Source organism: Calidris pugnax, unplaced genomic scaffold (assembly GCF_001431845.1).
Source record: "Calidris pugnax isolate Ruff unplaced genomic scaffold, ASM143184v1 scaffold107, whole genome shotgun sequence".
Taxonomy (NCBI): Eukaryota; Metazoa; Chordata; class Aves; order Charadriiformes; family Scolopacidae; genus Calidris; species Calidris pugnax.
In genome coordinates this window covers 3,304,129-3,315,250 of record NW_015090901.1, presented here as the reverse complement: position 1 = coordinate 3,315,250, position 11,122 = coordinate 3,304,129, and the positions used below count along the sequence as shown (strand labels likewise).

The following is an 11,122-nucleotide window of genomic DNA, read 5'->3' as shown; positions in this document are numbered from 1 at the left end:
CCCCTTCCAGTCCCTCCAGGAAAGCTGGGGAGGGACTCTGGATGAGGGAGGGGAGCCCTAGGAGGAGGGGGAAGGGTTTGACCCTGAAAGAGGGGAGATGGAGCTGAGATGTGGGGAAGAACTTGTTTGGTGTGAGGGTGGTGAGAGCCTGGCCCAGGTTGCCCCGAGAAGCTGTGGCTGCCCCATCCCTGGAGGGGTTCAAGGGCAGGTTGGAGGGGGCTTGGAGCAACCTGGTGTGGTGGGAGGTGTCCCTGCCCAGGGCAGGGGGTGGCACTGGATAATCTTTAAGGTTCTTTCCAACCCAAACCATTCTGTGATGATTCTGTATCCCCTCTTGGCAGCTCCCACCGTGCTGGCGGACGTGCTGCCCTGTGACCCTGCCATGCAGGAGGAGATCTTTGGCCCCATCCTGCCCATCGTTGTGGTGGCCAACATGGATGAAGCCATTGACTTCATCAACGCTCGGCCGCGGCCCTTGGCCGTCTACGCCTTCTCCTGTGACAGCAAGGTGCGTGCTGGCCCTTCTTGGAGGAGGAGGTGCTGCTGGGGGGTTCACACCCCATCCAAGGGGTCAGACAGACACCACACAACTCTGCTATTGCCAGGAGTAGTGTCCCCTTGCAGAAGGTGACCCCCCCTGAGCTCATGGGTGCCCCTTTTGACTCCTCAGACACACACAATTACTCTTGGAGCTCTTTCCTTCTTCAGGCTGGACTTTAGGTTTTCCCCAGCAGAGTCTCAGGCATCAGGTTTTATAAAAATAATTGAACAATTGAACAATTAATTGAAAGGTACCTTTTCTGGAGATATTCAGACAATGCCTGGATGCATTCCTTTCTGAAAGGTACCTTTTCTGGAGATATTCAGACCACGCCTGGATGCATTCCTGTCCATCCTGCTCAAGGTGAACCTGCTCTGGCAGGACTAGATGATCTCCAGAGGTCCCTTCCAACCCCTGCCGGCCTGAGATTGTGTAGAGCAGCAAGGACAGCCCAGGCTGGGTTCCTCTGAAATGAGAGGGACCTGGAATGAAGAAATCCCTGGGCAATTAGACCCCTGTGATCTCTACACCCTCCCCTCACGCGCCGTTGACGTGATTTTTGGTCTGGGGTCTTCTAACACCTTCTTGGATTCTTTTTCTGTGCCCTGTCCGGCCGTTGGCTGCTCTTTTCTCCTTGATTTTCAGCCTCTGCTGAGGGTTGGAGCTTCCTTATTTTCTGATTTATGCTCCTTGTGCACCCACAGCAGCTGGCAGAACGTGGGGAAATGAAAAATCATGGACTTAGGGCAAAAAGTGCCAAAATATCGGAGTGTTACCCACATTTTTCTTATACTAAAAGATTAAAGCGAGCACTGCGAGGAAAATTACTGAGAAAATTAACTCTATTGTGGCCTAAAGGCTTCAAATCGAGCTGCTCGTGCTGAGTAAAGCTCAACAAACAGCATAAATCACACCATATTATAACCCTAAGTAATTTATTCTAATTAAAACTTACTTATTTAAGCTAAACAAAGAATATCCTTCAAAATCCATGGCCCAGCAAGGGGGATGAGGGAGATGAGGCAGCAGGGTCAGTGCCCACCTCCCTGACACCTCCATGGCGGGCTCTGGAAGGGTCTTTGGAGCCCCTGATGATGGGGATCCTCACGTTGGGGTGATGGATGAGCTGGGTGATGTTTCACAAGGGCTGCCTGTGGAGCCAGAGGGCCAGACCCACCTCCACTTCTTCTGCTTTCCTATTTAAGCTAAACAAAGAATATCCTTCAAAGTCCATGGCCCAGGAAGGGGGATGAGGGAAATGAGGCAGCAGGGTCAGTGCCCACCTCACTGAGATCTCCATGTCGGGCTCTGGAAGGGTCTTTGGAGCCCCTGATGATGGGGATCCTCACGTTGGGGTGATGGATGAGCTGGGTGATGTTTCACAAGGGCTGCCTGTGGAGCCAGAGGGCCAGACCCACCTCCACTTCTTCTGCTTTCCTCCCAGGTAGTCAACCAGGTCCTGGAGAGGACCAGCAGCGGTGGCTTCTGTGGCAACGACACCCTGATGCACGTGACGTTGACCTCGTTGCCCTTCGGTGGCATGGGTAGGTCCAAAGCCCCCAATCTACTTGCCCCCCCTGGGCCAGTGTGATCCTCCCCACGGTGCCTGAGCCGTGCTGGCCATGGGGAGGAAGGGAGGGATGGAGCAACCGAACCTGAGCCCCAGGTCCTGAGGGCTCAGTGGTCCATGGGGAAATCCTTCTGCACCAGATGGAATCCCACCAGAAGCCCTTGGCTTCTCTAAACCGTGTCTGAGCTCTTGGGCTTTGCAGCCCTGTGTCTGCTGGACACTCATGGAGCTCTGGGAGGTTCCTTCTCCCCGTTGTTTGTTCCCCAAACACCTAAAAGTTAGAGAAGTTTGTCCCACTTGGGTGTTTCCTTGGTATTTCTGAACAGCTTGGGCACTGTGAGTGAATTTAGTGCCAGGGCTGGGTTCCTGCCCTGCTCAGGCAGCTGGGATCTCCTCGAGTGCTGCTCCCTTTGGTCTATCCTCATCGTTGTGCTCCTTGGGTAGGTGACCTTCCTCCTCTGACACTGTAGTGCTGGACAGGAGCACTAAATGCCACTCAGGAGCAGGCTCATACCTTCATTTTGCCTTTTAGGACTAAAAAGTAGGAGAAAAATGCTTACAAACATCTGGAGAACCTGCTTGTGGTAACTTGAAGATCCTCCTCAGCAAAGAGGAAGGGTTTTTGCTCTCCAGGGGCAACGATGCTTGTTTTCTCAGATGAAAAGTGAGGTCCTGGGACCTGGATGTAGCATTGGTGTAGTGTTGAAGGACATGGAGCTGTTGGAGCAGGGCCAGAGGAGGCCACGGAGATACTGGGAGGGCTGGAGCCCCTCTGCTGGGAGGACGGGCTGAGAGAGTTGGGGGGGTTCAGCCTGGAGAAGAGAAGGCTCCGGGGAGACCTTCCAGCCCCTTCCAGTCCCTCAAGGGGCTCCAGCAGAGATGGGGAGGGACTCTGGATGAGGGAGGGGAGCCCTAGGAGGAGGGGGAAGGGTTTGACCCTGAAAGAGGGGAGATGGAGCTGAGATGTGGGGAAAAACTTGTTTGGTGTGAGGGTGGTGAGAGCCTGGCCCAGGTTGCCCCGAGAAGCTGTGGCTGCCCCATCCCTGGAGGGGTTCAAGGGCAGGTTGGAGGGGGCTTGGAGCAACCTGGGCTGGTGGGAGGTGTCCCCCCATCATGGAACTGGATGATCTTTAAGGTCCCTTCCATCCCAAACCATTCTATGATTCTCTGATTGTCCAGGGAAGAGCAGAGCCCTCTGACCATGTTTCCCCAGAACATTTTCTCTGGTCTCTTCCCCAGAATATTCTTGGGGGGAAACCTCTCAGTTTTATGCTGCCCACGCTCAGCATCTTCATCAGGGCTGGCGACTGATTCAGCCATAATAGGCCACCCTGACAGCAAAGCCCAATTAATTCCTCACCTGACAGTGGCTCAGGGGACAATTTTTGGTGGTTCCCGATACCGTAACTTATCTTTGTGGAAGTGATTCAGCCAAACTGCCTCAAATTAGCAGGTGAAGCCATTTTATAACAGCCCGGTCGGGTCAAGGGTCTGAAGTCATCGGGGCGAGATGAGCTTGGCTGAAGCTTCCCCCAATAGCTGGGATGTGAAGTCATTGGGCTATTAATGGGCAACCTCAAGCTTAAACCAGCCACAGGAATCAGGAGAACCGGTGCTGCTGACGTGGCTCCAGTTTTGAAGAGCTCCAGGAGGAAGGTGACCTTTGTAGTGGCCGTGCTGGTGGCTCCTAACCATGGGTAGATACAGGAGAGCACCGTAGGGGTTCTAGAGGGACATCGAGCCTCGTAGACTCAGCAAAGCTTGTGTAGGTGTTGTGGATACACCAGAGGGATGGGATGTCATCCAAAAGGACCTGGACAGGCTGGAGAGGTGGGCCCAGGTGAACCTCATGAGGTTCAACAAGAGCAAATGCAAGGTTCTGCACCTGGGCCGGAACAATCCTCGCCACCAATACAAACTGGGGGGTGAGGTATTGGAAAGCAGCCCTGAGGAAAGGGACTTGGGGGTGCTGGTGGAGGAGAAGCTGGACATGAGCAGGCAGTGGGCAGTTGCAGCCCAGAAGGACAATCCCATCCTGGGCTGCATCAAAAGCTGCGTTGCCAGCAGGTCCACAGAGGGGATTCTGCCACTTTGCTCTGCTCTGGTGAGACCTCACCTGGAGTATTGTGTGCAGGGCTGGAGCCCTCAATAGAAGAAGGACATGGACCTGATGGAGAGGGTCCAGAGGAGGGCCACGAGGATGATCAGGGGGATGGAGCACCTCTGCTCCGAGGACAGGCTGAGGGAGCTGGGGTTGTTCAGCCTGGAGAAGAGGAGGCTCCGGGGAGACCTAATAGCAGCCTTCCAGTACCTGAAGGGAGCTACAGGAAGGCTGGGGAGAGCCTGTTTAGAAAGGCCTGCAGTGACAGGACGAGGGGCAATGGCTTCAAGCTGGAGGGGAACAGCTTTAGACTGGAGATGAGGAGAGGGTTCTTCACTGGGAGGGTGGTGGAGCACTGGGACAGGTTGCCCAGGGAGGTGGTTGAGGCCCCTTCCCTGGAGATATTCAAGGAGAGGCTCGATGGGGCAACCTGGTCTAGTTGGGGGTGTCCCTGCTGACTGTGGGGGGGTCGGACTAGATGGCCTTTGGAGGTCCCTTCCGGCCTGGGCAATTCTATGATTCTATTCTATGATTCTAGATAAATGTAGGCCAGGAAAAACGATGCTCTTGGACTTCCAAAGGGTGGTGGAAGAGGTAGAGGGAAGGGTGAGAGCTTCTCCACCACCTCTGGTTGCCCGGCAGCGGCAGCACTTGCAGGAGAAAAGGCTGTAAACTTCTCCTGGCGCGTTGTGGTTGCCGGGGCGTGGGCAGGAGCAAGCCTGGACCTGCTGTGCTTGGTGTGTTGGCAGGGAGCAGCGGTTTGGGGAAATACCACGGCAAGTTCACCTTCGACACCTTCAGCCACCACCGGGGCTGCCTGCACCGCAACATGGGCCTGGAGGCCCTCAACTCCTTGCGCTACCCACCCTACACCCAGCAGAAGCTGGGCCTCCTGACGGCCACCTTCGAGATCAAGCGCAAGGGCATGTGCACCCTGCTCTGAGGGGCTCCTGTCACCCTCATGGAATTGGGGGGGGGACATGCTGTGGGACAAAACCACCCTCTGCAGGAGGTCAGTGTCCTCCTCCCTCCTCTTGGAACCGGTCCCACGTTCTTCTTCCACTTCCTTTTCAAGATGGATGGACATCTCCTGCACCCTCGTTCCTCTCCAGCTGCCTCTGCTCAGGACTGTTTGCTGGGAAACCATCTGAAATGGCCAAAAAAAAGTGCTTTTTCTCACCCTGGACTTCTCTTCCCAGCGGAGAAAACGGTTCCTAGGAGGCTGAGGACCAGCAGATAAGCCCCATCTCCCCTTAGATGGACCTTTCCCTCTGGATCAACCTCATTCTCCCTCCTCTCAGCACCAGGCTCTTGTTTTCCCCTCCGTGTCACCCGCTCTGTAGTAAAGACTTCGCATTGACCTCTCCCTCCCGGCCTCTGTTGCCTGTTTTGGGGGGGCTGGTGGCCAAGAATCCATCCCCCAAGCCCTGGGTGGTGGGTTCCTGGACCCCCAGTGTCCCCCGTCCACCACAGCGACACCCTCAGCCATGCTGTGGGGGGTTGTGTCCCCCCTTCCATCACCCTGGAGGCTTGGACACCCCCAGCCACACCATTGAGGGTTGTGTCCCCCCTGTCACCCCGTGCCTGGTGGCTGTGACATCCTTAGACACACTCTTGGGGGTTGTGTCCCCCCTTCTGTCACCCTGTGCGTGTGACACCCCCAGCAACAGCCTTGAGGGTTGTGGCCCCCCTGTCACCCTGTGCCTGGTGGTTGTGACACCCTCAGACACTCCACTGGGGGTTGTGTCCCCCTTTCCATCACCCCCTGCCTGGGGGCTGTGTCACTGTGACACCCTCAGCCACACCGTGGGGGGGTTGTGTGTCCCCCCTTCTGTCACCCCGTGCCCATGACACCCTCAGCCACACCATGGTGGAAGTTGTGTGTCCCCCCTCCTGTCACCCTGTGCCTGTGACACCCTCAGCCACTCTGTGAAGGGTTGTGCCCCCCATCTGTCACCCCCTGCCTGGGGGCTGTGTCACTGTGACACCCTCAGCCACTCTGTGGGTGGGTTTTGTGTCCCCCCTTGTGTCACCCCGTGCCTGTAACACCCTCAGCCACACCGTGAAGGGTTGTGTCCCCCTTTTCATCACCCCCTGCCCGGTGGCTGTGTCACTGTGACACCCTCAGCCACTCTGTGGGTGGGTTTTGTGTCCCCCCTTGTGTCACCCCGTGCCTGTAACACCCTCAGCCACACCGTGAAGGGTTGTGTCCCCCTTTTCATCACCCCCTGCCCGGTGGCTGTGTCACTGTGACACCCTCAGCCACACCATGGTGGAAGTTGTGTGTCCCCCCTTCTGTCACCCCGTGCCTGTGACACCCTCAGCCACACTGTGAGGGGTTGTGCCCCCCATCTGTCCCCCCCTGCCCGGTGTCTGTGTCACTGTGACACCCTCAGCCACACCGTGGAGGGTTTTGTGTCCCCCCTCCTGTCGCCCCGTGCCTGTGACCCCCTCAGCCACACTGTGAGGGGGTGTGCCCCCCATCTGTCCCCCCCTGCCCGGTGGCTGTGTCACTGTGACACCCTCAGCCACACCGTGGAGGGTTTTGTGTCCCCCCTTCTGTCACCCCGTGCCTGTGACACCCTCAGCCCCACCGTGGGGGGGCCAGTTGTGTGTCCCCTTCCTTCACCCCATGCCTGGTGTCTGTGTCACTGTGACACCCTCAGCCACTCTGTGGGGGGGGTTTTGTCCCCCCTTCTGTCACCCCGTGCCTGTGACACCCTCAGCCATTCTGTGGGGGGGTTGTGTGTCCCCCTTTCTGTCACCCTGTGCCTGTGACACCCTCAGCCCCACGGTGAAAGGTTGTACCCCCCATCTGTCACCCCCTGCCCGGTGGCTGTGTCACTGTGAGACCCTCAGCCACACCGTGGGGGGTTGTGTGTCCCCCCTTGTGTTACCCTGTGCCCGTGACACCCTCAGCCCCACCGTGGGGGGGGGCAGTTGTGTGTCCCCTTCCTTCACCCCCTTCCTGGTGGGTGTGTCACTGTGACACCCCCAGCCACACCATGGGGGGGGGGGTTTGTCCCCTCTTCTGTCACCCCGTGCCCGTGACACCCTCAGCCCCACCGTGGGGGGGCCGGTTGTGTGTCCCCTTCCTTCCCCCCCCTTGCCTGGCTGCCTGACGCGGCGGCGGTGCCCCGGGGCTGGATTTGGGGTGCGTTTGGCATCCCAAGTGCTTTGGGCTGGAGCGGAGCCAGCCGTGACGTGTGTGTGACAGGGGCTGGGCAACCGAGGGCACCCAACAGGAAGCCGGCAGCCTTCCTCCTGCTCCTCCTCCTCCTCCTCCGCGGCAGCAGCAGCAGTGGGCTGTAGCTGGTGGTGGCTCCCTACCTGCACCCCTGCCAGCCCCACAGGCAGGGTCCCGGGTGCTCTCCTGGGGTGGTGGCCGGGTTCCCTGAGGCCACCTCCTCCCAGTAAAGCACCCTTTGGACCTTGGAGACTGGTGGCAGCTTCTTCCCAGAGCCCGGAATGCAGCAGCCCCACGGCAGTGGGGTCAGGAAAGCCCCCGAGGAGGAGGATGATGATGGTGGTGGTGAGAAGGGGAGCGTGGATGGTGATGCCACCAGGTGAGCATCCATGTGGCTGGGACAGGAGGGGTCTGGACGCCCCTGCCCTGTCCCCAGAGCTCTGGGGGTGATGTTGGGACCATGTGGGGCTCCTCAACCCAGGGGTTGGGATGGGGACAGGGTCTCTCTGATGGGGACAAGGTCCCTCTGATGTCCCCATCCCTGCAGCAGGAACCCCTACGCGGCGCTGGTGACCAGCCTGAGGGCAACCTGGCTCTCGGGGAAGACACGGCCCATGGAATTCCGGGTGGCCCAACTGGAAGCCCTGGGACACTTCTTGGATGAGAAGAAGCAGGAGATCCTGGAGGCCACCGCCTTGGACATGGGCAAGGTGAGGTGGGGTGGGAGAGGGGGGCTGGGACCAGGGGGGACACAGAGGCTGGAGGGGCCGAGGGGCTGCCCACGGCCCTGCCGGCTCCTGGTGTCACACAGAGGGTTGAGGTGGTGCCCCAATGGAGCTTCATCACCGTCCCCACGGTGAGCTCAGGGCCAGGGGACGTGGGTGGAAGCAGCGAAAATGAAACCCAGCTGGAGCTTTTCCTGTCCCACCTCCTCCAGAGCTGTCCTTAACCTCGGGGTGGGCAGAGGGGGGACTGTGAGGGGCGTCTGGGTGTAATTAGCCATTCTCCAACCCATCAGCCTCAGTTCTTCTCGCCAGGTCCATCCTTGGCTCCTGTCACCCCCCCTCCGTGTGCTCCCTGCCTTGGGCTTTCCACCAAATGTCCCCTCCTCTCTCTGGGTGCTCACCCAGGTCCAGCTTGGGGCCAGGACCCCCCGGCTTTGCATCGTCCCCTCCCTCTCTGCTCCTTCCCTCACGCCTACATCAGGGTCACCAAGAGCAGAGGCAGAGCAGACCCGTCCCCTGCATCTCCGTAAGTCCCCAAAGAGACTTCTCCCCAAGGAGATGTCCCCCTCCAGCCCCACCAGCCCCGCAGTTTCCCCTTGGTCCAGCTCATCTGCCCACAATCAGAGCCTCACGCAGGACTCATCATCTCTTCTTCTCCATCCTAGTTGAGAACTTCCCTTTGGGCACCTTCCCCATCCTTACCGCCCTCCAGATCGAGGGGATCCACATATTTTCCTTATTTTTAAGCAGCCAGATCCAGCGCCGAGAGGAGACCCTCGTCCCGTCAGGGAGAGGTGTCCTGGGTTTCACCCCGTTCCCCATCTGCTCCTCCACCCTTGGGTGCTCCTCCTCTCCTTGTGGTGGCCTGGGCTGTGGCTGGTGGCCGTTGCCATGAAGGTCTTGCCCATCCACCCTTCCACATGAGATAAGAAAACCATCGGAGGCTCCCGACTGCTCTCACCCAAGGGCCAAATCCAGGTGGAAGCCTCTGCTGATGAGCCCAAGACAACGCAGTGCAAAATCTGGGATTTCACATCTTGGTTAGCCCCAAAATTAACCATTTCACAGTAGCAAAGTCATAAATTTATCGTTTTTTCTTTAATTCCTTGGTTTCCTCTTCACCTGCCCACCCCAAGCCCAGGTTGGCAGCACCTCTCTGAGGCTTGTCCCCAAGCCCCCGGTGATAACTAGGGCTTAATGAACCCCCCCAGCTCCTTCGTGGACCCAGGGATGGAGCATTGGGTGACACCACGGGTGCGTCCAGCCCAGGCTCACTGGAGGACGCTCAGAAACAGGCCAAATACACACAATACTCCCAAATATTTGTTGGGAGCAAGGGGGCTGCCTCTCCATCCATGGTGAGAGCCCTGTGAGGGCTCCGTGCTCGCTGCCGTGACACTGGGGGTGGCCCCGGGCCACCCAGCAAGGTGAGCAGCCCCATCATGATGCTTCCATGACTCCTGGGAAAAGGAAAAATGAGATCCCTCAAACATCTACTGCAGCTCCCATCCCCAGAGAGCAATTTGTGCTCCCACACGAGGCCATCAGAGTGTCCTCCTGCCTGTGGTTCACCCAGTCTCTTCTTGGGGACACGCTGGACACCTCCTGCGACACGTTCCATGGGCGCTGGGTCTCTGCTTCTTCTTTTCTTCCACTCTGTGGTGAGGTACCAGGCTTGGTTTGTTCTGGTGTCACCTTGGAAAGCCCCCCCCATGGGGCTCAGCATCCCCTGCCACCAGCCCACCCAAAGCCACCCCATTGGCCCCAACGGCCACCGCAGCGGGCTGGTAGTTGGCCAGGGTTGGCCACACTTCCTCATCTGCCCAAGGTTCCCTTTTCCTTGGAAGAGTTATCCAACTGGTGCTATCCACTTTCTCTCTGCTTGGATGGGCAGCCCAGCTTCTCCCTTGACCCTGCTTCTCCTCCCAACATCGGGCTGAGCCACACACCTGCCCTGCTCCCAAATTCCTCCAATTTTTGGGTTCCCTCTCCCAGTGACCACCCAACCTCTGGAAACCTTTGCTTCCTGCTCTCCCCCTTGTCCTCGGCTTGGTGGTGGATCTCCTCCCCATTTTCCCAGCTCACCCCCCAAAAAAACCCTGCACCAACAGCCTCCAAAATGGGAATACTCCCTTTTATCCCATATTTCTTCCCAAATCTTGACACCTGGGTGGTGGAGATTCCCCAGGAATCGCTGGGTTTATCCTTCGAACCTGCCACTGCCCCACCAGGCCCCGTCCACCTCACCTTCCACCGTACTCCTGGGTGAGAAACCCAACTGTAAGGACAAACATTGAGGTGTCTCCCATGGATGGAAGGTGAGGAGATGCTGGTGGAGCTGGACCTCAGCACCAGGGTTGGTCCCCATGGCGGTGAGAAGTCCATGATGGGAAAATCAACGGGGGCTTGGTGGGGGGATTTGCAGATCCTGGGTAAAATAATACTCATGGGAGGGAGAAGAGCTGCAGGACAGGCCAAGGTGACACGCAGGGTCTTCTGTATCCCCAGCCCCGCTTTGAAGCCGAATTCTCCGAGATCCTTCTCTGCAAGAACGAGCTCCATGAGACGCTGAACAACCTGTCCCACTGGATGAAGGATGAGCACGTGGACAAGAACACGGTACGGGGGGAGATGGGAGAACCGTAGAATCATGGAATCATCCAGGTTGGAAGGGACCTTTCAGATCATCGAGTCCAACCATCAACGCAACACTGCCCAAACCACCACTAACCCATGTTCCTCAGCACCATGTCTGCCTGGCTTTTAGATACCTCCAGGGATGGGGACCCCACCACTTCCCTTTGGAGTTCCAATGTCTGAGAACCTGTTTAGTGCAGAATTTTTTCCCAATATCCATCCTAAACCTCCCCTGGTGCAACTTGAAGACATTTCCTCTTGTCCCATCACCTGTTCCTTGGGAGAAGAGACCGACCCCTCCCTGGCTACACCCTCCTTTCAGGGAGTTGGAGAGAGCAATAAGGTCTCCCCTCAGCCTCCT

The 11,122-nt window shown here is 57.8% G+C and overlaps 2 protein-coding genes across 2 annotated transcripts in view; both read left to right on the top strand.

Annotated features, from left to right (window-relative positions):
* Nucleotides 1–5,570, top strand: part of LOC106892014 (aldehyde dehydrogenase family 3 member B1-like) — a 6,358-nt gene extending 788 nt beyond the window's left edge. The window contains exons 2-4 of the mRNA XM_014948880.1: nucleotides 342–508; nucleotides 1,986–2,085; nucleotides 4,962–5,570. Coding sequence (XP_014804366.1) covers nucleotides 342–508; nucleotides 1,986–2,085; nucleotides 4,962–5,155 — 461 coding nt within the window. The 3' untranslated portion in view covers nucleotides 5,156–5,570. The remainder of the gene's footprint in view (nucleotides 1–341; nucleotides 509–1,985; nucleotides 2,086–4,961) is intronic.
* Nucleotides 5,571–7,680: 2,110 nt separating this feature from the next.
* Nucleotides 7,681–11,122, top strand: part of LOC106891946 (aldehyde dehydrogenase family 3 member B1-like) — a 15,294-nt gene continuing 11,852 nt past the window's right edge. Inside the window, exons 1-3 of the mRNA XM_014948777.1 lie at nucleotides 7,681–7,778; nucleotides 7,947–8,109; nucleotides 10,633–10,743. Coding sequence (XP_014804263.1) covers nucleotides 7,681–7,778; nucleotides 7,947–8,109; nucleotides 10,633–10,743 — 372 coding nt within the window. The remainder of the gene's footprint in view (nucleotides 7,779–7,946; nucleotides 8,110–10,632; nucleotides 10,744–11,122) is intronic.